The sequence below is a fragment of the Plectropomus leopardus genome, chromosome 3 (assembly GCF_026936395.1).
Source record: "Plectropomus leopardus strain MGB_pleo_1.0 chromosome 3, ASM2693639v1, whole genome shotgun sequence".
Lineage (NCBI taxonomy): Eukaryota > Metazoa > Chordata > Actinopteri > Perciformes > Serranidae > Plectropomus > Plectropomus leopardus.
The window spans coordinates 10,751,065-10,777,572 of NC_142178.1; the positions used below are offsets into that span (position 1 = coordinate 10,751,065).

At 39.0% G+C, this 26,508-nt stretch overlaps 3 protein-coding genes across 3 annotated transcripts in view; 2 read left to right on the forward strand and 1 right to left on the reverse strand.

The window, feature by feature from the left end:
* Window positions 1–321: 321 nt before the first annotated feature.
* LOC121942523 (TBC1 domain family member 24-like) lies at window positions 322–7,688 on the reverse strand. The gene is made up of 11 exons (XM_042485748.2): window positions 7,414–7,688; window positions 7,061–7,224; window positions 6,700–6,961; window positions 6,420–6,536; window positions 5,011–5,427; window positions 4,654–4,893; window positions 3,945–4,100; window positions 2,696–2,759; window positions 2,115–2,213; window positions 1,668–1,974; window positions 322–1,592 (listed from the first exon to the last, which is right to left on the reverse strand). The coding sequence occupies exons 1-11, from the start codon at window positions 7,617–7,619 to the stop codon at window positions 1,390–1,392; spliced, it is 2,235 nt and encodes a 744-aa protein (XP_042341682.1). The 5' UTR covers window positions 7,620–7,688; the 3' UTR covers window positions 322–1,389.
* Window positions 7,689–9,502: 1,814 nt separating this feature from the next.
* LOC121941692 (cilia- and flagella-associated protein 45-like) lies at window positions 9,503–14,691 on the forward strand. Its single transcript, XM_088075117.1, has 12 exons — window positions 9,503–9,511; window positions 10,622–10,732; window positions 10,956–11,071; window positions 11,433–11,577; window positions 11,660–11,830; window positions 11,924–12,102; window positions 12,243–12,372; window positions 12,497–12,643; window positions 13,630–13,743; window positions 13,918–14,111; window positions 14,308–14,535; window positions 14,625–14,691. The coding sequence occupies exons 1-12, from the start codon at window positions 9,503–9,505 to the stop codon at window positions 14,689–14,691; spliced, it is 1,611 nt and encodes a 536-aa protein (XP_087931243.1).
* Window positions 14,692–15,759: 1,068 nt separating this feature from the next.
* Window positions 15,760–26,508, forward strand: part of stx8 (syntaxin 8) — a 59,424-nt gene continuing 48,675 nt past the window's right edge. Inside the window, exons 1-5 of the mRNA XM_042485413.2 lie at window positions 15,760–15,908; window positions 16,768–16,867; window positions 16,965–17,059; window positions 17,335–17,445; window positions 24,583–24,716. Coding sequence (XP_042341347.2) covers window positions 15,892–15,908; window positions 16,768–16,867; window positions 16,965–17,059; window positions 17,335–17,445; window positions 24,583–24,716 — 457 coding nt within the window. The 5' untranslated portion in view covers window positions 15,760–15,891. The remainder of the gene's footprint in view (window positions 15,909–16,767; window positions 16,868–16,964; window positions 17,060–17,334; window positions 17,446–24,582; window positions 24,717–26,508) is intronic.

Sequence of the window (26,508 nt, forward strand, 5' to 3'; positions counted from 1 at the left end):
CATTGATTTACAACTGAATCCAGACAAACTGGTATTTTCATCGGTTCTGTTCTCAGCTGTTTCTGTGTGTTTTGTCACTGAAAATAAACGGTCAAACAGTCCAAAAATAATTATTTTCCCAGTGGAAATGTGTACCCTCTCTACTTACGGACCAATAGGTCCAACAGCACTTAAACGCAACAAAGGCTTTAAACCTGCAATGGACTGGTTGTTTTTTGTTTGTTTGTTTGTTTTCAGGTAGGAACAGGACCTCATCGACCATGTACAGTCTTTAGCCTACTAACTAAAATATGGGTGATTACAAAGGTACATTCGAATGTATTATTTTTTTTTTGTAAAAAAAAAACAAAAACAAACAACTCTGTGTATAACATTTTCTTTTCATTTCTTTTCTTTGTTCTTTTCCTTTCTTTTCTTTTTTTCTTTTCTTTTCTTTCCTTTTCTTTTTTTTTCTTTTCCTTTCCTTTCCTTTCTCTTGCTTTTATTTTTTTTTTTGCTGTGCAAGAATGCCTTCTTTTGGCATTGCCTATAATTCTGGATGCTTTTCAGCTTTATTGCCCAGTTCAAAACATTTGTTCGAAAAATAATCAATTGTAATAAGTCTGCCACTTTACTTTGTTGAGGTAATTTGAGTAGTGTTACATTTTTGACGGGGCAACTAGTAATCTGTAACTCATTATGTTTCAAAAGCAACCTTCCCAACACTGTCTATAGTGTTAGGTCTAATTTGGGTCATTTGCTAGACCGTGCAGTGTCATTTACTGTACAAAATACTGGATACTAATCAGATCAATTTAACAGCAAACAAACCAGAGTACAAAGACATACAGTATTTACGCACTTTATTATTAGTAGGCTAGACGTGTTAAAAATTTCAAGAAAAACTCATAAAATAAGAAAACTTGAACAGAGATTACAGAGAATAATTTTCTTTTCAATATGAAACTTATTTATATACACAGTACAAAAAAAAATCTAAAGTTCACAACAGGTGAGATATCTGAATAAATTATTAGACATTGAGAAAACAAAACAAAAAATGATCAACTGATCATCACATGTTAGAAAGTGCATGATGTTTAATTGTGTATCAAATACATAAACAAATGATATATATATATATATATATATATATATATATATATATATATATATATATATATATGTGTCTAGATGCAGGCAATATAGCCTACATTCTTCAAAAGTATTGCTTTTTCCCCCAACAGATTGCCTAAACAGCAAAATAACTATACTTTATAGGAGGTTAAACCATAGCGCTTTTGTCAATTATGTTTCTCTAGGATTCATCACTATACACTGTGTTGCACTACATGCTTGCTCTTGTTGCTGGCATGTCCCACTCTTCAGTGTTTACCAAAAGATGCAAAGTTACAAGGCTGCTGCTCTCCTGTTACTTTGCTGGGAGGGAATGCTGTGAGAAAGGGAAATAGAGTTCTGGATGCCCCACACTTCGAGCGCCTGGATCTTGAAACGTCCCTTGTAGAGTGGGCTGCTCTTGAATGTGTCACAAGACTCCGAGTATCCCCCCTCGAGGTCTTCCTGTAGGCAGAGTGCGTGGCCTCCATCTCCACCTAGGAGAGGACACATACATCAGCACTGCATACACACTGCTTAATGTTGACTTGACATGTGTCTAACTGGCATACCGATTAGGAGCTGACTGTCACTGCCTGCTATAAACATAGAGGCTTCTTGTTCTTTGGGCCTCTTTGGCAGTTTGGCAGTCATGGGTTCCTCTGATGGGGCGGTGAAGGGGATCGTCAGGTAGCTGGGGTCCTGGGGGGTTCCAGCAGGACAGGTCAGAGTTGTTGTGCCTGTGGTGGTGGTGGGCGAGCAGCCATTATTGGATACCTGAGAGGAGGTGCTGCTGCTGTTTTGAACCTGCTGAGGGGAAGCTCTTCTGGTCATAATGTTGACCATAGCCTGCTGGTAGCGCTCCATGCTGGGACGAAGCTGAAAGAGTGTGAATATTTTTAGTTTGATGAATGATAATAAAGAAAAAAACAAAAGTAAACTCTTACTTGATGAATGTTATAGCAGATTCTATGAACAGGAGTTGAATTTGAGTGGAAGAAAGCAGGAATATGTCTCACCATAAAAACAAAACACTCCCCAGTCCCAAAGTATGTAAGTCCCTCAGAGTCATGCTTTCTTCTTTCTATCACATCTGTTGACAGGAAGGCACCGAAGACCTGAGAAATGAGAAATACAAATTTATCAGTGGCATTCAAAGTGCATTCAATAAACCAGTTATTATGTTTAGTTAACCCTTTGAAACCTTAGCAACTAGCCTTGATTTCTTTCAAAAACGGGGGAATGGGTGCCCCAGTGGCTCAGTGGATACAGTGGACGTCCCATGTTCAATTCTGGCCAACAATTTTTTTAAAATTCTTGTAACATAATTTGAAATATGTAGTTATGATTATTCTAAATATAATATAGACATTTTCCCAAAGCTTTTTAAAAATAATCTTCTAAATCAACTAATTTAGAAGATTATTTGTGAAGTATTTCTTAAAAAGTGTCTCATTACATTTTAGGTTTTTAAAAAAAAAACTAGTGAGAGTCCTCTGAAAGCAGCACAAGTAAAGTCACTCTGGGCTTCAAAGGGTTAAATTGATAGTTAAATGAATCCCAAAACATTCCCAATATCCATTATGTTATCTAACGTTACCTCTTCATCCACAGTTTTGATAATCAAGACTGCTGGTTCGTGTCCCTCCACATGTGAATAGAATCTATGTGAGAGAAAAAAAAAAACATGAGCATGTTTGGCCTGTGAGCTACATACACATACAGTCAGGCAGTGTAACTGAAGACTGAGCCAAGCCTGTATATGAATAACATTAAGCCTATCCGCTCTGTTTATCTATGGAAGAGTATATTTTGTATCTTATTAAAGGACTGCTTCATCCTCCAAAATTATGTTGGTGTTTTAAAGGGTTAGTAAAGCAAAGTCACAAAATAACGGAAACAAACTACAGATCGAGACAGTCGTAGACCGGCAGCTTCCATGTTCAGTGATATAAAATTTGTTTTTGTCAGTGGAGTCTGGCTATGAACAGATATGTTTCACTTTTAGATCAGTTTCTCATTAGAGAAAGCTGCATGGGAAGTACTGAGATTGCGACTAGATGAATGAGACTGATTATACTGCACAAGTTGTGAGAGTTAGTAAATTGATGTTTTAATAGTTTTGCTGTTGTTAAACGTGGACCCCTTTCAATGCAAGTCATCAAATTTTTTCTCTGGTGTAGGGTTCTATTTTCAGCTGAGGCATTTGAGAAAAACAACATTTTCTTTGGGAATTCAGTGTAACACAGAGATTGTAACTGATTGTAAATAGCCATTTGGGGAGTGACATATTCCTTTAAGAGAAACTGGAAGGGTCAAATGAGAGACAAGATCACAACTTAAACAATTAAAATAACTTTTAGTGTCATTTTTTCATAGCACCCTCCTTTATTTTTAAAAATGCTCACTTTCTCATATGCGTATAATCCCATATTTTTTAACTGTGTGTTACAAAATTAATAAAAACAGGGAATCACTCACTTGGGAACTGGTAATATCAACTACATAAAAAATGTTTACCACCACTGAACTGTGAGTCACTTGACTTTCACACTCAAAGCAAACATGTTGACAGTGAAAACACTGCCTCTTTCTGTTATGTAACTGGACCTGAGAATCTGTTTTTCACTGCTGGCACATGGTATTCAGCAGTTATTGATCCATGAAGTCCTGACCTCATTTTGCAATTCAAGTACTACGAGACAAACTTGAAAGATATGAATGTATTTGATATGAAATAAACTTCTAGTCATAATTCATGCCTTTGGTGCAACAGTCCATTAGCTTTTTGCCTTGCAGATGATTGACAAAGGACAAAGGTATGAGGTAACTTAGGTAAGGTAACTTACGAAGCAAGACTTCTTCTGTGTTCAGCTGTATTAAACAGCCTAATGGGGCTGAAAAGGGCAAAGCGCTCAGGTATCCAGGCCCAGACGACTCTCATCTCGGTCCCTGTCACGACACTGGAGGTGAAGTTATTGAAGTCTACTGTCTCAACCAACTGCCTGTAGGGACAAAAGAATAGCTATGGTGAGAATATGAAGTTGAAATAATTTAACTGTAAGCTTTTTGTCATCATTCAATGAAAACACCTCATGAAATGTAATTTATAAAAAATAATAAATCATATTTGGAAAGAAAATAGTTGTGTCTAAAAAAAGGCAGCGTCAGGGTGCCTTAAAACTGTATGTTGACTGAATTTGAGAAGTTGAGGTAATTTTGTGATGAATCACAACAAATAAATGTAAACTTGATCTAACTCAGTTGTGCTTAAATCCTTTAGTTACATGAACTAAATGATTCAAATACAGCTGAACTGAGATAAAATTCACTGGACTAAAACCTTTTAATCATTCTAAATAATTACAAATTACCTTAACTTCCCAAATTCAGTCAAAACTAAATTTAAGGGTGCTTGGACACAAACATCTCTTTGATAAATAACTACTAGTTTATTTTTTAAAGTGTATTTTAATTATACTCAGATATAATTTCTATGTCTATGTTTCTTATATGTCTCTCACTTCCAATTCTTTATCAGTTTATGTATTAACCCACCTCTTCTGATGTGTGCTGACACCTTTCTGCATAAGGGAGTCCTTATTGGCATTGAACAGGAGGTTAAGCTCTCTCCGCGTGGCCATCGGAATCAAGAAGGCCATTTCCAGAAGCTTCTCAGCGGTGCAGTGGCGAGCTATGTTCTGAATGAACCTTTTCATATCTGTTCTGAAGTCCTCCACGTCTGCCACTCGCGATGACACGGATACTTTGTAGAGGCTCAGCAAAGCCAGTGCCACCCTATAGAAAGAAGGACCGTGAAATACTGTTTTGTATTTTTTCGGCAGTAATGGTTCTACCATATGAAATCATTTTTAATAGATTTTGTTGACGTGTGAGGATGCAGCAGCAACAAACCTGTAGAGGACCTTGTAGCCCTCCAGTAAGTAGACATCCAGCACTCTAATGGCGTATGTGAACGGAAGGTCAGCGAATATCCACATGGTCCAATCAGAGTAAAACTCAAAGAGGTTCTGGTGAGAGCTGGCAATCAGTTTACGGATGCCTCGGCAACACCTGTTAGCGAGGTCTCCAAAGGTCATGCAGGAAGCACGGTATGTAAGGAAGGTCTGGTCGATGTAACGTTTGTTCGGGTCATTGTAGCAGATGAGGCGGGACACACTGTGGAAACACTCAGCTTCATCCTCGCTGAAGTGAAGGAGGAGGGAGACCAGTTCGGGCAAGATGGGGCAGAAGTTCATGTCTGGGAAAGACTGACCAAGGCAAAGGAGAATCTTTTTCACAGAGTTCAGGCCTGCTTTGTTGAGACAGTATCTGTACAAGAGAAGAGCAAGACATAACACACTTTTTAAAGCTCAACTTGGTGAGAATTTTATGCTAAAGTATACATCCATACATTACAATGAAACACTTAAAGGTTCAGCGTGTAGGATTTAGAGAGATATATCAGAAAAAATGGAAGATAATATTCAGATATATGTATTTGTTTGTTTATAACCCAATGAAAATAAGAACTGTGTTTTTGTGACCTCAAAATGAACCATCTGTATTTACATATAGAGCTGGTCCTCTTACATGGAGTCTGGCATCTTGTTTCTATACTAGCCCAGAATGGATAAACCCTAGAATGACTCTAGGTAGGGCCATTCACACCGTTTTGCATTTTTATGTTTTTGCGTTTCCTGTAGTTCTCCTACACCCTTGGCACGCAGGATGCCACTAAATCCTACACACTAGACCTGTAAAGCATACAGGTGTCCATCTCTCATGGGGTCAATGGTTACTAAAGTATAAATATATGTCATCTGACTTGTGTAAATACAGTGATTGTATTTTTGGTTTTTTTGAAGTGTGCAGGATTTAGTGGAATCCAGTGGTGAGATTGCAGAACAGAAACTTCTCTCGTGTGGCAAGCATGTAGGAGAACCACAGCATTTGATGCGAAACATGAAAACGCAAAGGCCCAATCTCGAGTCAGTGTTTGGTTTGTCATTCTTGGGCTACTATAGAAAAAATGGCAGACTCCTTGGAAGAGGGCTTGCTTCAAATGAAGAAAAAAAAACATGTTCATTTTAAGGTAATGAAAACTCAACCATTCTTATCTCCAGGTGACTGTAAACTGATGAAACATTCTTATCAATATTATTCTGCCAGTGTATACCCAAATACCCTACACATTGGGCCTCGTTCTCACAATGGGTCTATTAGAGTAATTTCTGAAGTTTGTATTGTTTTTTTTTTCTTCTTTTTTTTTTACATAGCAACATGTCTATGGCATAAGAACCAATATCATCCCATAAATGTACCTGGGTATTTCTCCTGCTTCCATGTACTCTGGGACTGGATGGGTGCTAATTTTCTGTTCCCCAAAAAGCTTCTTGGACAGTTCATAGTGGACATCTCGGTCGGGAGTAATGGTCCTACTGCAGATATAACATCAATTGACATTCAGATCATCTGACTATGTGGTATTTCAAAATGTACAAACGGATTTTAGAAGTCGTAGAAATGATTGCAAACATCTCTATGATAGAAAATATATACTTTAAATGTTCAATTTATAACATATAATGTGACAATATTAACCTGGAATTGATACTGTGGATGATGTGATAGTAAGCTTTGGCCCTCAGTGTGTGGGGCATGGCCCAGAATCCCTCTCGGCCCATCGTCTTCAGCTGCTGGTGATCACTCTTTAGGATCTGCTGGTATTTCTTTGCGGCTTCAGGGTCAATCTTCTCCCAGTCCACAAACTGCCCATACTTCATCCCAGAGCTGGAGCAAATTTCCCAGTTGTCTGACTCAGAGATGGTCATCATGGGCACTGACTTAAGGCTGCCTTTACTGCCTGAGCAAAATACACCCACAACCATTCAATTTCTACTTTCCTAAACATTGTAAATATACTTTATGAGTAGAATACATTATAAAAGCATTATTTCAATACCATTAAGTTCTCTTGTTGGTGAATGCTTGTTTGGTTTAGACTTGGACTTCTTCAAGGTGACTCGAACACCAGCTCCATCCCTCTGCTTCAGTGGGCTAGACCTTTCAAAGTTTCCGGTGTCGTAGTTGGCATGTAGCTCTGACGTCTCATAACTGTAAAAGGACCTGGGAAGCAGTTGATTGAGTTTTTATTATGTATTCAGTAATTATTGTGCCTTTTTGCAGTCATGTTTAATGTTAGACAGGATCTTACCACAATATTAAAACACAAATCTGCATAACCTAAAGCATATGCCTGTTGCTGCATGTTGTCTGATCAGCACATCATGTGGATACAAAAGCATGAAAACATACCTGGATCGTGGTCTCAGAAAGGTTTCCTCTGTCTGCATCTGCACACCATAGTTCTTACAGTCCTCCGCACTGTAATAGGAGTGAGACCTTTGCCTGCTTCTTCCTCCTGCCATAGAGCCCAGGTCCTGATCCGAGGTTGTGACCATCGAGACTGAATTCATGTTTCCACAATTGTAGAACTCCGGCGTTCTTGAAACATCGATCATCTCAAGTCTTATTCTCCTACAAAATGCAACCAGAAAGGTGAAGTGTCTCCTGCTACTAGCTGCACGTTCTGCGGCTCAGAGCTTTATATAAGCCTGTGGGCTGTGGTCATGTGAGACAGGTACAGTGGTCTGGTTTGTTTGTGGTGAGCTCAGCCACTGAAAATAAAAAGTTCCAGTAATTATTCTTACTTTGGCAACATGGAGTGTTTCCTTCTCAGAAATCTGGAAAGCATCCATAATGACATCTTAATCAAGTACAAGGACTAAAACTTTCCAGATCCCTTGACAAAACAAAGGCAGTTTCTGAAATATATAATTTGACCAAGTGTCCTTGACCAACCTTGAAATAACTGCCATGCAAGTAACAGTTATTTATATGTTACAAAGGTCCACGAAACTATATTTATGATTACTATAATTATATATTTACAAAAAAATCCAGTTTAACATTTTCAGGTGATTTGCTTGTTAGTTTTGTTCTTTCCTTTTCTTTGTGGTTATTTTGTCATTCTTTTCTTGTATTTTCTTTTTCTTTTTTTTACTTATTTCTTCTTATTTTTGGCATTTTTAAAAAATTAAACTGCTAATTTCCTCCCCCTGTTTTTTTTAAAGATATCAAGCCCACTTGCAAAGGTTTCAAAGGGTTAAATACAAGAACATGTATCTCTTTTTCTTCTTCTATTTTGTACAGTATCATACTCAGCTGTAATGGTACTGTTTTGTGTCTTTTTCGCAGTTATGGTACTGTTTTGTGTCTCTTTTAATTGTCACCCCTGAATTTGCAGCCACGCACCTCCGATACCCTGATTAAATTATGTAAAAATTTGGCAGAGCTCATCATTCCTATGTGGGGTGTTAGGGTCAGACCCATATTGAGATAACCGAAATACTTAAAATGTGATAATATCAGTGTGTATAGAATGTTTATTAAAATGAAAAATTACTTGTATTTTCATCAGATACATTTTCTCATATCAGTATTATGTATTTTACTTTGATACATTTGATGAGTAAGCATTTGTGTTTTGTAACAATATACTTGTATTTGTGGCCATCTTGCACTTAACAAGTGGCTGAAGTTTTAATTTAATTTTTTTTTTCAAATAGGGAAACCTATGAAAACATTCATTGTTCAAAATAAGGTCATCAGAAACAGGAGAGAAATCATGTTTCTTTCTCTGAACTGCTTCATGCGTAACATCAAAATGCCAAATGAGTCTATTCCAAGAAGTCTTCCACATGCTATTATTCTACACAACACATGTATGTTTTGATCCAAACACAACTACTGTTTGGTTTTGAAACATAACACCGTCTATGAGTACTTATCTCATATGTGGGCTCCACACGTAATGGAGTTGAAAAACAAACTCACTAGCCACATGAACCAAGAAGGCATGCTGACGTTTCTTTATGTTAAATTCCATGAAGGCTGGGACACAAATGCACACACACATACTGGCTGAGGCTTGAAACAAAAAACAATCACTGGAAAAATCTAGGCTACAGTTTTCATGTCATTACCATATTAACATGTAATTACCATAGTTCTCTCTTTTTTTTTTTTACTGCCAACCAAAAATGCATCCTTTTGATTAAGGCCAACACACATTTCTGCCACATTACTCACATTAAATGTCAAAATGACTGGTTAGTTTTCTGTTCCTGGAAAGATGATTCAGAGGTTTCACAGAAGTGTTGATGTTGACAGTATTCTTTTGAAAGGTAGACTTTAGGTTAGGAATAAAGGCCGTTCCACTTTTCATCTGTATGACAAAGGTTTAAAGGGATAGTTTGGAACTTTTGAATTGCTAATGTAATGGGTACTTATCCAGGGTAACCCTGCATTACATAGAGCAGATGTTTGTCTGCATGCTTCCAGTATGGAGAAGGTACAAGGAACAAGGTGGATTTGATTGTCACTTTTCGTAAACGTAGTTTAAGAAGAAATGAATTTCAAGTTGACCCTAAAGTCTGCTACATCTTTTTGGTGTCAAGGTAGGAGTTAAGGAGTCTCACAGCCTGGTGAAAGAAGCTGCTCTACAGTCTGGTGGTTCTGCAGCAGATACTTGTGTATCTTTTCCAGATGGCAGCAGGAAGAACAGACTGTGGCTGCTGTGGCTGCTGTCTTTCAGTATCCTTTGTGCTCTGTGCAGACACCTCACTTCACCGAGGTCACTGATGCTCTGTAGATGGGAGCCAGTGATGTTCTGGGCAGTTTTAATCACCTGCTGTAGAGCCTTCCTGTCCTGGGCTGTGCACGAACCATGCCAGTTTGTGGTGTTTCCAGTCAGTATGCTTTCTATTGCTCCTCTGTAGAAGTTAACCAGGATCTTGCTCTGGAATTTAGCCTTCCAAAGCCTTCCTATAACGTTACCCAAATTTTTGTTTTTCCTTTTAAATCTGAAGGTGTACAATTCACACTGTGACGTGCAGGCTAGCCTTCTACGTCACCTCTCAGTGGACTGACTGGCTTCTAGTGACATATTAAGCACATACTCATTCCCATCCATCACCAGCAGTGATTATTTTTAAGAGGGCCATTGTTTTTTTATTTATTTTTTCTTTACCGAACTCATCATTATTTTTCTTTTCTTTATGCAAAAACAGAGATAAATAACCAAGTAGACCTATGCTTAACCAGCAGCCATCTGACAGACACACATGCATGCACGGAATGCATAACCCCCTCCTCCCATTTGTTCCTAAGGCAACAGACAAACTGTCAAGTTTTTAAGTAAACTAGTGACATTTAAAACAATACATTTGACTCATATTATCAGCATTAAAACTTGCAAACAGCAAACTAGAAACTTGATCATTTGGAAAAACATTAAGACTAAGAATTCATTCTCTGTTGCAGTGAACACTAATAACCATGGTAAGTTTTGGTTCAAATAACAAGCAATGCAATGCCACTTTTCATATATGGCAAAAGTAGAGGCTAAATCCTATTTTTCAGTGTTTTTTTCTAATCTAACCCTAATCTCTAATCCTGGTAGAGACAAGGATCCAGCTCCATGACTCCAAAGAGCAGCTGCAACACCCACAGGTACTGTGTGCGGGCCCCAACTGCTCAGGTTGATGAAACCCTATTTGGGAACACAACACCGGTGAGTCATATTGTAGCCAACCAAAGACAATGAAATTGCTGCAAGTGTGTTTATTAATTTTCAAACATCGTGACTAATGTTGCTGAGGCCAAGATCGTAGCATCAGTTTATTGCTACAGTGTGACAGCAGTACAATAGACCTACATTAAATGTCTGTTTAAAGAGTGTAGTTGTGATGCACACGTGTTTTGAGTGGGTCTGTGATATATCTAACTCTGTCCAGATATCACAGTTAGACAAACATGGAAACTCAGCTTCCAAGGCAGAGAATCTGTCCCATAAGAACCAAGAAGGAGCGAGTGTTCAAATAATCACCAAAGACCTCATTCGTAATCTCAGGTAGGCTAACACTCCCTCAAAACATCTTCCATCACTTTGCCTGTGGCAGGAAGAGCATACTGCATATTTCAATAGATTGAAATTAAAGTAGCTAAAGTGAATTTCAAGATAATATGAAGCAAATTTGCAAAATGGGTGCTTTCCCAAACAAGTAATGTACAAATTTACTTTGTGATCAATCCCTGTAATTCAGAGCTATGGTAATTTTAATTTAATTTAATTTGATTTGATTTGATTTGATTTCACCACATAGAAAGAAAATGAATGTTGCAATATCGTAAAAATGCTTACATTAGACAGATTATGCAGTACTGAAACCCCAAAAGCACATCTGACAAAGCAACACCTGTCACTATGCCAGGATCCCCTATAAGGATCCTGTAGGAGCCTCCATCATTCTGCCATCGGCTGAGTTTGAGCGGATCACCTCAAAGTCCCAGGTTCTCACTAAGGAGGAGAGGGTGGCCCTGCAGGAGGCTCATCGGAGAAAGAAATATGAGGAAATTGTAGGAAAACATAAAAAAAATCCAATCAAAATTGTCCTTTAAGCTGCAGATTTACAATAACACTATATTTTTTTTTACTCAGATGGCTGCAGAGGAAAGGAAGCGTCAGATCTATGAGGCAGATCTTTCCCGTAAGGAGAACAAAGCACTGACCGAGCTGGAGATCGAGGCCCGGGACCGAGCGCAGCGCTTGGTGGAGAAGGCCAGCGCCCTAAGGATGGAGCAAGAGGAGGAGATCCAAAAGCTCAACAAGGTAGGAAGCAGCTGCATGACAGTCATTCAGTCATTGGCATTACTGTAGACTTTTCAGTACTTCTCTCTCTCTCTGTGTGTGGTATCCCCTCAGCTGATCCTGGGTGCTCAGTGTCAAGCCACATGTGAAGTCCAGATCTGTGAGAAGAAGCAGATCCAGGCAGAGTTGCGAGAGGAGGAGAAGCGTCTGGATGCGATGATGGAAGTGGAGCGCCGCAAGGAGTTGGAGACAGTGGAGCAGATTGATAAGTTGCGCAAAAAGCAGACAATCAGGTGAGGGGACCTATATCATACTGTAAGAGATGAAAAACTGTGTGCTTGAGCCACCCGTGTATATATCTAATAAGATCTTTTTTTCTAATTTGCAGTAAGGGCCTTAACTACGTGTGTGTTGTATCTGTGTTTTATTCCAGTGGAATGCAGAAAATCTACGATCAGATCCAGCAACAATCGGAGGACAGGCGACTGCAAGATGCAATCAAAGAGCAGGAGAAACAGCATGTACGAGAGATCCAGGAAAAAATGAAACTGGAAGACCTCAAGGTGCAGACAAAGCCAATGCAGACACAACAACAACACTACAAAAGAGAACATTCACAGAGTCACATATCATGCTCAGGGGAATATGTACAAGGGCACTGGAGTTTTATTCTTTGACTGCTTCTAGGCCCTGGAGAAGAGGAGGGAGGAGCAGAAACGTGTGCAGGACGAGATCATTCGTGTCAATGCTGAGACTGTGCGGGCCAAGCAGCAGAGGAGAGAGGAGGAGAAGCTGGCTGACATGAGAGATATGGAATACATACGAAAGAAAATGGTCAGAACAAAAGCAAATGATCTCCAAAGTCAGTCTACTCAGACTAAAAACTAATCTGCAATGACCAGCAGAAAATACAGTTAGACCAACAGGGACACAGGGACAGTTTATACCCTATAGTTCAGTCAAAGGTTCAGAGTGCAGGATTTGGGGGGGAAATATTTGCAGAAAAGTTATAATAACTATGTTGTATTTAGTTTATAATTACCTGAAAATAAGAATCCTGTTTTCATAACCTTAGAATGAGGCGTTTATATCAATGTAAGGAGCAGGTCATCATGTATAGATATCACCATGTTGCATCACCATGTTTCTACAGTAGCCCAGAATGGACAAATCAAACACTGGCTCTAGATGGGCCATTCACCTTTTTTGCATCGGCCACCGTAGTTAGCAGCCCCTCTGTGACCAGAGCGCCTTAAAAATACTGAGTTGTTTTTTTTAACATGAAACTGTTTTATTCAGTGCTTTTACCGGTTGAAATCACAGAGACCATTTTTTTTGTTTTGGAGAGGATGAGACTTTTGCGGTTAATTTTGCTTCCAGTAAAAACCTTCCGAACATCTGGATCATAAATAAGGTGCGTACAAATGAGCAGGAACTGGACTGGCTGCCCGTTTGCGATATACCAAACAGCACAGGAAAAACACTGATTTGTAATGCAAAACTGCTTTATTCAGTGTTTTTACCAGTTTTAATCACCTGGTTTGATTGTTTTAGAGAGGAAGAGACATTTGCAGATAATTCGGCTCCCAGGACAAAACCTCCTGAACAATGAATTCTAACAGGGTGAAGTTTCAGCTGGTTGTAATCTATAATCGTCACTGCTGCTAGATTCAACTAAATCTCCTTAAATCTTACACACTATTCTTTGAAATAGCTCACTCTTAACATATATTTAATATAGTCTGTCAGTAATATTTTTGAAAATTTCTTATAGGTGTGCTTTTTTTTTTCCATTTATTGTCATTTTATAACCTCTGCAGGAGCGGGAGGCAAACTATGAAGCAGAGCAGAAACGCATCAGGCAGGAGAAGGAGCTGGAGATCGCCAGGCTGAGGGCCCGCCAAGGAAAGGCAAAAGACTACAAGGAAGAGCAGGTTAGGAATAAAACTATCATCTGACCACTACCATAAAGGTGGAACCCACTGAATTTAATCCTATACCATATGAACATACTATAATCACTTTTTAAAAGCACACACCTTCTATTGGGATTAATGGGAATCAAAGCATTCACTATGTCCAATTTTTTGTGTCTGTGCATTCGGAAGGATGAGCTCCGGATTCGAAGGGACCGAGAAAAAGCAGAAAAAGAGTGGAGGAGAAAAGAGAAAGAGCTCGTTAGGAAGAAAGCACAGGATGAAGCATTGCTGAGGGCGGCTCGCTTGGAGCAGGTTCACTGCAAAGAGCGCTCCCTAAGAATCAAGAAAGAGCACAAGAAGGCAGAGACTGTGAGGATGCTGAAGTAAGAAACGATTTTTAGCTTATTTCCACATCATCAAATTGCATTACTTCAAGATTTAGAGTAAAAGAAGAATACATCTTATTGTGAGATGGTTCAGAGTGGTAAAATGCATGCTGTATTTACGCTTTAATATTTGTTTCTATTTATTCATACCATTTTATTAATATAAGTTTGGCGTCTCCTTGTCTCTACACAGGGCGGAGCAGGAAGCAATCGCCAAACAGGAGGAGGAGGAAAAGGAGAAGCAGCGTCAGAGAGCACACCGTTACTCAGAGGCCCTCCGAAATCAAGTGAAGGCACATGAGCTCTCAGCTGCAGCTAAGCGCAGAGAAATCCTCAAGGAGGCCCATCAGGAGCTGGAGGAAACACAGCAAGCACAAAGGCGCCTTGAGGAGGTCAAAGAAAGGAAGCTGAGGGAGCTCAGGTAAGCACTGGCAGGTTAATGGGCTGTCCTTGCGGCTGATTTTTGACATGACTTTTTAACTGAAACCTGACGTGTTCGTCAATGTGCAGGGCTACAGGACTCTCTGAGAAATACTGCAGAGAAGTGGAAAGGAAGGCCAGGGCCTGTTCAACCTGACTCACTTACAACTGGACTGAAATGGTGTACTGCCATCATATTTCACTGTCTCATTTAAAGCAGAAAAAACACATTTGAAGCACTAATGTGAATTGAACATACTGTATATCAGAGTGTATGAATAAAGTTTTCCATTGCATTCTTATCGCTTTTGATTATCGCACATGATGGTGTAGCTCAGTATGAGCTTAGAGGGATAAAAATTCTTATAACGACCATCAAGTCACAAACATACCGTAATCCACACAGTGGCATAAATCTACATGCTTTTGAAACACCATGAAGCTGCATGTCTGTGCATGATATATACTTACTGTTGCAAGCCATAGCCATTGAAATGGAAATATCTGTTCAAATGTTGTACTTAACCCCTCCACCCCTGCAGAATACATAGTGATGAAATGCATTTCACAAACAGGACAATGTAAGCTGCTCACATGTTCAGAACATCAAAACTCCCCTCAACATTAATTTCTTGACAATTCAAAATCCATCATGTGCTTCAAAGGTTCATTGCTAAGCTTTATCAAGTCCACTTCTGCACAAACCATTAACCAATAAAAAATATGACAATAACATAAAAAACACACCAAAGAAAAAAAAAAAAAAAAATCTAAATACACTGTCATAAATACGGAATGTGAAATACAGAAACTTGGTCCAGTTTCTTTTTAAACAACACAGATAAAAGTCCTTTAAGCCTTTCACACTTGGATGGACATCAGTTTTCTTGTTCAGACCAGACACCTTTCATGAGCATTTAAAAATTTTGAAACTAAAAAAAGTTCTAAATTCTTATAATTAATTATTAGAAATGATAAAAATAGATTTAATTTCTTTTTTTGGTGTATTTTCAGGTCATTCTCTCATAACTTTCTACTAATTTCTTACTAATTTTTGGGCCATTTCTTGTTTAGTTGCTCATTGCCTTCCTACCAAAATTCTAGGCCAATTTGCTCAGGTTATTCAGGGTTAATGCAGTAAAATATTTCTCTTAGCCTATAACCAGACAACAGTTGCAACAGTTATTGCTGTCAGCAAATTTTTTCTGCAAAGCTGAAGAAACGCGGCTCTGGGGTCGACTGTTCCTCGCAGCCTGCCGTAGTGACGTCACACCCAAACAAGGGACAGTTTGGTGGTGATTACTGCCGGATGGTTCAAACTAAGTGGATTTTCTCTGTATATCAAACTTAAATCACAATGTCTCAGGACCCGTGGTAAGTAATGCGTTCATAGGCTATAAAATATGGTCTCAACTGTATTATTTAGTACAATAAATGACGTTTTTAACCCGGAGAAGTTAGCTACTCCCTCTGTATCCTGTTAGCTAAAGTGGCAGCTAGCTGTTCCTTATAAAGATTAAGCAAATACAAAAACTTTTACATGTAATAGGTCTTTACAAAGCCGTTTCGTCATGTGTTATGTGCGATTCAGGGCAAGGAAATTCGTGTTAATTAGTATTCTTTTCACTATCCACATTGAAGTATGGTAACGTTAGCAGAATCGAAAGAGGAATATAACGAAGCTAAAAATGTCACATGATAGCTAAAGCTTGGGCTCAAATGCTTACGTTTTGCCCGACTTAATAAACATTTAAAAACACAAACATCCACAATACAATGCATTAACCCCGTGTTAAATACAAATGGTGCAGCTCAAACTTTTGAGGCTGTCAGTCAGTGGTGTGTATTTACCTTTTTTAGACATTTAGTGGTATATCTGCATAAACTCCAGCAATAAAAAGGCCAATGAGTTACATAAAGCTCTATGTTATTTAAAAAAAAACCGAGATGGCAAAGCGAGTTTTTATTATTGTATTTTATCATAAAGTATTCTTAAAATACGAGTTGTGCAGGTTGCACAACATTAGGAAAAGATAAGTGAATTGTTTTCCCCCTCTACAAATCCATAGACCAGTGACTGACAATTTTATTTCACACATCCTCTAATTTACCACGTGACTGGGTTAACAGGGGTCTCTGGGTTGCTCTATAATTTTTCTGTAGCTGCTGTGTGTCATGTCAGTAATGACAGGCCAATTTTACTTACATCTTTATCTCATTTATTGATCCATAGGTTGCAGAACTATGATGCCACTTGTCGCTTGGCACAGGAAATAGCAGAAAACATTCATGAACGAAGCAGGCAGCAGAGAACAGGGGGGAACCCTGCAAAGGTAAGGTGTTACGCTTATAAATGAAGTGGCTTTGGCTATGAATTTCATCTGATATAGTCAGGCTCTTAGTTGGTGTGAATATCGTCTGTTTTTTCAGATCAACATGACACTACGAGCATCGCTGCAGAAACTCAAACAGAACATCGCCCAGCTTAAAGAGGGTCTGTTGCGAGCATCATCATCCCGGCGCTTGTATCCTCTCCTCTAAGAATGTTCTTCACACTGGAATTCATGAGTTTGAGATTACAGTTTTGGATTACTTTTGCAGTAGTAGTTGTCTTCCTATAGAGGGCATTAGAGTGTTGTGAAAACATCTGAAAGTGTTTCCTTCAAGAAAGGTTTCTGTGTTTTTGGGTTAAGTCCAAACTGACCCAAAGAAAAGTGTTCGGAGCATCTTCCATCCGCTGTCACTGACAGTTGTTTAAATAACGTTGACCTTTTGCATGACCTTAACATAGCTTCATCAGAATACAGTCAGAAGCTGATAGGAGGCAGAACCTAATTGATGACCTGCTAACCCGAGAGAAGCAACTCAATGCCACCTTCAAGGGCGACATCCCGGAGCCTGAACCTTCCAGGTATTAACATTTATTTGTGAATTATTTATTTATTTATTTAATTCACAGGTTCATTCTTACCGAACTCATCATTTTCAGATCTCCATCCTCCTTAATTTCTTACTTGCAGAGGTCAGCTTTCAGTAAGGTTCAGGGGTGTCAAATTACAGAATGGCTTTTTCCACCTGACAAAAACTGTTAATCTAGGACATTTATAAGAGATGCTTAAACGTCCATTTAACAGCTGTTTTGTTACTACTTCTCTCTCTCTCTCTCTCTCTCTCTCTATATATATATATATATATATATATATACACATATATATTTCTGTCCATGTGTCCATGTTGATTTGTTTCACTCACAGTGACATCTAGTCCGTCACTGCTGTTGCTGAGGGCTCAACAGAGTCTACACACCAATATTCTTGTCATTAAGGTCTGCACACATACATATATGCACATACATATATGCATATACACACTTTCATACACATTATACTCAGGTACTCAGGTATACTCACATTTTTGCTTTCTTATTACTTATTACTTTGAATCATTTTTATTGTTGTTTGCTCTCATTTTTATGGTGTCATTTTGCGTTAATTTTTTATAACATTGTGAAATTTTAAATATTTTTAGGTGGGTTATTTTTAGGTTATTAGGTTAGGTTATTTTTCAGGGAAGCCCAACCGGTTTTCTGCCTCCCCGTGCACCATATACTGTTTGCTATTTTATGTATTTTGTGTGAAAAACATACCTTAAACTTCAACTTAAAATAAAATCAAGAATTTTTTTTTTCTTAAATTAGAGGTCCTCCAAATTATTGTGAAACAGGGTGCAATTTTGAAGACAAAGAGGTGTGATGAAGCTATGAAGGACTGACTCGTTACCTTAATAAAATTATTAATTATTAAATATTATTAATTAGAATCATTAAGTATTTTCTGCTGTTGTGAGTGGAATCACTCTGTTGTTATTTACATGTTACATACACAGGCCTGATACACACATATGCACAAATAGGACCAATACACATGCATTAAATGAAGAGATGTCAGAGCGAGGGGGCTGCCAAAAGTTGGGGGATTGGTGCTTTGTTCAGTTACCAGTCTACATTCCATACTTGGTCTGTCTTGGTCTTCTCTTGGGTCCCAAGCCAAGTCTCTATGGACTGAGCTACTGCTGCTCTGGAACCACAGTTTACAAAATCAATACTGTGTTGTATTCTAAAAGACTTTAAGCTAGCAATTAAGCACATACACTCATTAGGAGAATGTTTACTAAGGTCAATCAACAGAGGAGAAGTAGGATCATTTTCTTATTTTCTTATAAGCAGACTGATTTCTGCCACCTGTGGAGATGCCCTCTGCTGGCTTAGTTGCATATATTATTGCAATAATGCAGTTTCAAGGCGCAGCTTCATTGGCTTCAACTTGTCAGGCCTGGAAGCTGCGTCCACTATTTTAAACAGTCTGTGGTAGACGTGCTCATCAGTGAAAGTGATAGGCAACCCCAGATTGGATTTCATTTGGCGCCTTTCACCTTGCTATATTTGTGTGTTTTCAGTGCTTTTTGTCTTGCATTCCTGCTGCTTACACTCTTCCACCTGGCCCCGTCCTTTTTATAAAGTCTTGACCTCACCTGATTGCTGTGGGGGTATACACCCATGAACATCCCAAACACAGAAGATAAGAAAAAGATGAGAAAATTTATGCAGAGCGCATAGTCCCTGTTGAAAAATATACCACCACAAAGGCGCTCAGTGGGTCAGGTGGTAGAGTGGGCGCCTGATATACAGAGGCTACATCCGGGCAGCGGCCGTGGGTTCAATTCTGGCTTTGGCCGTTCGCTGCATGCCATTCCCATTCCTGCTTAAAGCTGTCCTATCTGATAAAGGCAAAAAAAGAAAAATGCACTGCCACACACCTCTAGTGGGTCATAAATGATGACTGAAAGGGATTATTCCATTGTTTTTATAGTAGAATCCTGCATAGCATAACTTAAACATATACAATCAATGTGATATTCACTTAAATTCATACTAATAGTTCAATTGTCCCCTCCTTGTCCCCCCTGCAGCTGGCAGGATTCATTGATTTGTCCTCAGAAATCAATGGTGGACTTTTTTTTTTTTTACCACTAAGACATGCTGCTGCCTCAAAGACTCTATCCTCAAGTCGTGTTCATGTTTTTATTATGTTTTTCTTAATTTGAAAAATATTCTTGCACAGATTTTTGCTTGAGTAGTTCATGAAAATTGATGAATTTTTCTCCATCCCAAGTCTCTTTCTGTCACTGTCCATCAGTGTCAGAAGGACCAAACCAAGCATCACCCCATGATGCTTCATTGAGCATCCTGCTCAGAACATGCCACCTTTCATTTTGTCATTTTCCTCTCTAGATTCTTCTTTTTTATATAATATCTAGTCCTGAACGTCCAATTAAAATTAATGACTCCTCATTCTCCTGTCTATTTCCTTGACCAGAGAGGTCATATGCTCCGTTCTCCTCTTTGATGATGTGTCACCGGTCACTAACTTTCTGTGAAAGTCTTCTTACGTCCGGTGTGACCCTTGTGCCGTGACCTCTCCCTGTGCTATCACTCGGAAGGAAGTCTGCCTGTCTGCCATTTTGACAGGGCGCCTAACTTCACAGCTAATTCTTTTTCATTAAGAGATTTGCTCTGCTGATCACACATTTGGCACCCCCTGAAATGGATGTACACACACACTCATTCATAAGAATGTGCATGTGTGTGTGTCTTGATGAACAAGGATGGAAGGAGTACGTTTACAGTGTATAACTCTGCATTTATACAAGCACCCGTGGAGCTAATCAAAGAACTGCATGCCACAGCTCATATCCTCTTCATCATCTGATGTCATGTCAATGTGACAGCTTTGAAAACTGGCAGTCATTACTTTGTGTAATGTTTGACCTAGTCTGGCCCAGGTGATATTTGTTTGGACAGGAAGAGGAAATGGTGTCATGTTGTTAACTACCTCCAGCTTTTCACATCTGTCTTATAAATGATTGTTTTACTGGAATGCTGGACCCAGCACATTCAGTGCCCGGAGCAAGCTGTCTGTCCTATTCTCATGGAAGCAACATCTCTCAACCGCCTTGAGGGAATTTCTTCAAATTTGGCACAAACTTCCACCTGGACTCAAGGATGAATTGACGAGATTTGGGGGGTCTTAGGTCAATGGTCAAGGATGTTGTGACCTCATCTGTCCCTTTCTTGTGAGCATGATATCATAAGAAGGCCTTGAGTGATTTTTTTTTATTTAATTTGGCACAAACATTCCCCCCTGACTCAAGGATGAACTTATTAGATTTTGGTAGTCAAAGGTCAAAAGTTTAGGTCAGTGTGACCTTGCATTTGTCCCATTCTTATGAATGGGATATTTTGAGAACACATTTCTCCAAATTTGGCACAAACATCTAGGACTCATCTTAGACATTGGTGGTCAGTGGTCACAGTGGCCTCACAAAAAACATTTTGGGCCAAAATTCAGGAATTCATGCACTGACTATGACAAAATTTCAATCAAATGTCTAATAGGATAAAATGATGACATTTTGTATCCAAAAGGCCACAGCTTCACTGTGAAATCATAATGTTCTGCAAAAACACTTTTAAGCCATTATTCAACATCATATGGAACAGACGGGGACACATTTGATCAGATACTGGTGACACTAATCTTTGGTGTCCACCTTGAAATTGTGCTGACTTTATAGATCTGTGCTGCCAGTGGTTAGATGTGTGTGAAGCATGTATTTTTCACAGACATGGATGTGAACTGTGCAGCTTGACAGGTTTGCAGAGGCATACAACCAGAAAGTGGTAATTCCCTATTTAAAAAAAACAAACTTTTATATTTATTGTATTTAATACAAACATGAACAGGAACTAATTTGCACAGTATGTGCGGCTATTCTTCTCAGATGGTCCCTCCACGCTGCTTTTGTAGAGGCTCAGCATTGAAGTTCCTACACAGTACAGCTGTGTGTGTGGAGTTTAAGGGAGCAACTGAAATGGGTGTGAAATTAAACAAAGCATCACTTTATCAGATCAGTAGAACCAGATTAGAAAACCACTTTTATTGATGCCTTGATATGAGACTGCCTTTCTCTGATATCTTTCACAAGCTTTGGTTTTGGGATTGATCTACTTAGCGGTGCTTTGCACACGCTTTCATCTTTGTTACAGACCACACACCCAATTACATAAAAGGCTCTGTAAAAAAAATTCAAATGACATTTGCTAATAAATTAGCTTGGCAAACTGTAATCATGTGGTCATATGGTTTTTAGTTCGCTCAGTCAGACCTAACTTTTAATAGTGATATGTGGTGGGTAATTTGGATTTGTGGGTAGGACCCAGTCCCACTGTGTGGTCTCTGAGGACAAAATGTGGGAGGGGGTGGATTGGCCATGCTTGAATAATCTAAGCCGCTCTTTTTTTTGCTGAGAACTTTGGGTAGAAGGAAAGGGGTAGAGGTTACAGAGGTGACTTTAATCTATTCCTGAAACAACACATTCTAAGCATCTCCATTTCAGACTAAGCAAAAGAAGGACCTGGCGCCTACATTTGAAGGCTCGGCTCACCTTGTCACCCCTCAGACCCACCTCTCATCTGTTATTCCCTAACCTTTCCTTTTGTATTTGATTGCACTAGGAATAGTTGTAATTAGTTAAATTTCCCTTGTCCAAGTCATTCAGTCAGGACCTGTGTGCTAAAGCCCCAATGGCGGCAGTCTAGCGCTTAGCTGCTGCCAAAAGATGTGCCCGACTGATTTTGGTGCTCCCCATTGACTGTTTAATTGGATCTTCACACACTGGGCACTTTTGTGGAGGAAGTGGAAAGCTGGCACAGAGTCTCATAGTAATCAGACATGTCAGAGAGATTAGACCGAATGCCTCGTCTCACCTGCTCCTCTGATGGTATCAGCTTCAGCTAGTTAGCATTGAGAATGGTCTGACAGTGTTTCACCGACCACTTCAGAAGCAGCTTGAATCAGTCATCACACAGTGAGATGCATGGTGAGATAAATGTAGTTCTAGGCATTGCTTGTGCAAAAAAGAGATAACCAAAACAGCTTTAACTTTAGACTTTAAAAGACTGGGTTTAATGGACTAGTGTATCTGATTAAGTGACATCTAGTGGTGAGGATAGCTGATTGCAAACTTCCAGTTCGAATTCCTTCAGTGTTCATTGTTCAGTAGATTTTTACCAGGAGTCGAATTATTCCCAGAGGTCTCCTCCTCTGTGAAACAAACAGACCAGGTGATTGAAGCCGGTGGAAAAATAGAATAAACCAGTTTACCATTACAAATTATTGTTGTTGAATGTGGAGGGGCTTTAAACTATGGTGGCCAATGGGGAAACATAACACTGTTGAGGGCCAGTGTTTGGTATTTCAGTTCTAGGCTACTGTAGAAACATGGTGGTGCAACATAGTGGACTCCGTGGAAGAAGAACTGCTCCCTTTGTAGATAACAGTAGGGGTGGGCTAAAAAAATAAATCGATACAGCATAGTGTCTGAATATTATTGCATGGTAATATCCAACAGATACATGGATGGAGAGTATTGATTTTTTTTTTATTGTATAAATGATTAATATTACATATGCAAATTCAACTTTTGGTAACATATTAGATTCATAAAATCAATAGCTTTGTCATTCCACTACATACGTTTTTTACATTTACAATAAAATTGACTGAAGTAAGATAAACAGACTAAAGACTTAATCTTAACAGGGAAAAGAGATGTTGACATGATTTGTTGTTGAAAAAGCTAATAAATGGCAATATATCACACTATGTTATCACAATCCTCGGCACATTGCAATATGCTTAAAATCGCATTAGTATTTTAATGAGATTTAAGTATCATGATAATATAGCCTCTGGGGATTCCCACCCTTAATAAACAGCTAATTTTAGAGTTTGAACTGTAGATTTCTTATTTCCAAGGGATTATACACCAACCGAGAACATACTTTTTGTAAAAATTATATTTGATTTCTGCCAATATATCCACCTAAATCCTACACACTGGACCTTTAAATGTACCAGTGGAAGCCTGCATGATGTTTGCTTTAGTATAGTTGTGGCATTTTTTTCCCTAATATTCCTACATATGGGTCAGGGCACTTTTCCTTGGCTTGACCACCAGACGACTTGCTCACAGCAAACACGGTTAAATCCAGCCTCACACAGAGATTCTGAACCCGTCACCGCAAGACAGCAATGGGGGGGTCTGAGGCACAGCTTTAAGCTATTAACAGAAGAATAGCTTTCAAACCACATGGTGGTGTTTAGCACAGCGCAGCACAGCACAGAGAGCTCTCTGGTCTGTCACTTCGTCAGAGCCAAACCTCCCCAGCAGCCGCAGTCCTGTGACAGATTAACATGCACCGTTTACACACTACGCAAGCTAACCTGGTATTTTTCAATCGTTCGAAAAACTTAAAAGACAAAATGAGTAAACACTTGCTGTGATCTGAAGGGTTTTGTTGTCATAAAATGTTCAAAAGAGTACAGTATTTAAAAGGGAACATGCCTTGCACAGATGTGTTTGCTGTGAGAGTTGTACAGATGTGCATTGTGCTCTTATACCAACCAGGCACATTGAAGGTGTTTACTTATGTAGCTAAAAATCACTGATGCACGATGGGTGTTTTAGACTTGTGAGCTGAAATGGTGATGGACAGACAAAAAGTGCACTTTTGCCATCTGCTTTCAGTTGTAACACACTGTTGGGTGATTTGAATTTGTTACTTTAACAGCATGTAAAATGAGACACAATGCGCTCACTCATGATTAAACTTTTGGTTTTGGATGCTGGATCCTCATAGTAAGGAATAAAATAGGAAAGAACAGGATGCCCTTCTTCAACATGCCAATGTACACACTGAAGAAGAGCGGCTTGCCCGAAAAACATCTTTGTGGCAAGGTTGAAAAGTTAAATCCCAGTGCTGTCTGGATTTATACTTTAACAGTGTGATTTGCTTTTGTGTTTGTAATTTTATGGTCTCCAAATTTTTTTGTTACGTATCATCATGGTTCTCTTGTAAAAAAAAAAAAAATTGAAAAGCATCCAGGAAACATTTAAGGACTAAATATTGTTATGTTGACGTTCATAGGTCGACGTTGATGGGTGCAGGGGCAGGGACGAGCGGAGGTGTCGCCTCCAACCCCTGGCTGATCAACGAATCAGAGGAGACCAGAGGGCTGACCTTTGGAGAGATCAAACAGCAGCAACAACGAATCATTGAAGGTAATTGCACATAATTGAATACATGTTAAATGGACTGCAGTTGTGTAGCACTTTTCTACCCTAACAGCCACAGAGCTTTGTAATTTGCTCCTCAGTCTTATACACACACACACACACACACACACACACACACACTCACACACACACACACACTCACAAATAGTGACAAAGCTGCTAGACAAGACACTGTGGGTTGAGTGTTCAAGGACATTTGAGGGATTAAACCGTCACTCTTGCCTCAGCTGACCGTAATGAGACAGTTCCATTCCAGTTCCATTGTGTGATCTACCAAACATGTTTCCAAGTTTTATTTCTTTTCAATGAAATTAGCCTCAAGACCAAATTAACAATTACCCGCATCACTTGGCTAAAAATTATAACTCATATTTGACCTTATTTGTATCTCTACGACAATTATAGCATGGCCATCCATCCCATCATAAACATATACACAATACCCTCTGCCTGTCTAGTGCAAAAAAAGGGCATTTCTAATAACACACTAAAATAAAGAAAGCTGAGAAATAGCAAGAGCATTCTAGACACAGTGTGATTAATAGTTTTGGCCATGCTGGTTGTAGGCATATAAAAGATGATCATAATAATTCACATTTAGAAAACATATTGTAAGCCCACGCCTGCTTTTTCCTGTTTCCTGAATGACTCTGACATGACTTGAACACCCAGACATTAGTTCACCTGACTCCGAGCGACACTTCATTGCTATGTCTCCATTATGGCTCTGGTTATTGTCAGTTTGGGATCACAGATTCCTCTTAAGACAGTGAAACCAAACCACATGGAGGTTTCTGGTCCCCTGTGGGATTTCTGGTGGAGTTGGGTAATGGTGAGTGCCTGAACCTGCGGTCATAAAAAAATTCCTGTGGTGGAAAGTGTGTCAAACTTGGAAACCTACGAAGGCCAACACTTTTTCTTTTCTTTTTCTTTTCTTTTTCTTTTCTTTTTCCTTTTCTTTTCTTTTCTTTTCTTTTCTTTTCTTTTCTTTTCTTCTTCTCTTCTCTTCTCTTCTCTTCTCTTCTCTTCTCTTCTCTTCTCTTCTCTTCTCTTCTCTTCCTTTCAGCTTTTTGCTCTCCACCTTGGCTTGCCACAGTTATAATAACAGGAGTACGGCTGAGTGGGGTAAAGCACTGAATGACTCACATGTGGCACCGCGAGCTGCGCTGGACCCCAACAGCCTGTCATTCCTATTTCCTAAATACTTGCCTCATTATATCACAAGTGCAGTGTACTATAATTTCTCCCTTCTTCCAATTGGCTTGTTCAAAGAAGATTGAAGCAGAACTTAATAAGTTGTCCTCTGACCCACCGCTAAATTTGACATCACATTATACTGTAAATTTAAAACCAATGTGTTTTCATGCCTCCATGTCGGTAAAAGGCAGAGGCCGGGGCATTATGTTTTCAGGTTGTCCATCTGTATCATTTTCATGAACATGATATCTCAAGAACACCTTGAGGGATATTTTTTCAGATTTGGCACAAATGTCCACTTGCACTTCACAATGAACTGATTTAATTTTGATTGTCAAAGGTCAAGAGTCAAGGTCACTGTGACCTCTTCTGTCTTATTCTCATGCACGCGAAATCTCAAGAACACCTTAAAGGAATTTCCTAAAATTTTTCAGTTTGGACTCTACAAGGAACTGATTAGAATTCAGCAGTCAAAGGTCAAGATGACTGTTACTTTGCATCCCTCTCATTCTCATGAACACAATATCTCAAGAAGGCTTTGAGGGAATTTATGCTTATTACCAAAAAAAAAAAAAAAAAA

Bases quoted from the DNA above. Each gene is read 5' to 3' on its own strand.
- LOC121941692 (XM_088075117.1), top strand. The intron at 10,733-10,955 runs GTGAGTCATATT...AACTCTGTCCAG, and splicing joins TATTTGGGAACACAACACCG to ATATCACAGTTAGACAAACA. The intron at 12,373-12,496 runs GTGCAGACAAAG...GACTGCTTCTAG, and splicing joins TGAAACTGGAAGACCTCAAG to GCCCTGGAGAAGAGGAGGGA.
- LOC121942523 (XM_042485748.2), bottom strand. From the start codon at position 7,619: ATGATCGATGTTTCAAGAACGCCGGAGTTCTACAATTGTGGAAACATG. The intron at 7,225-7,413 runs GTATGTTTTCAT...ACTGCTTCCCAG, and splicing joins TTTCTGAGACCACGATCCAG to GTCCTTTTACAGTTATGAGA. The intron at 6,537-6,699 runs GTTAATATTGTC...TTATATCTGCAG, and splicing joins ATCCACAGTATCAATTCCAG to TAGGACCATTACTCCCGACC.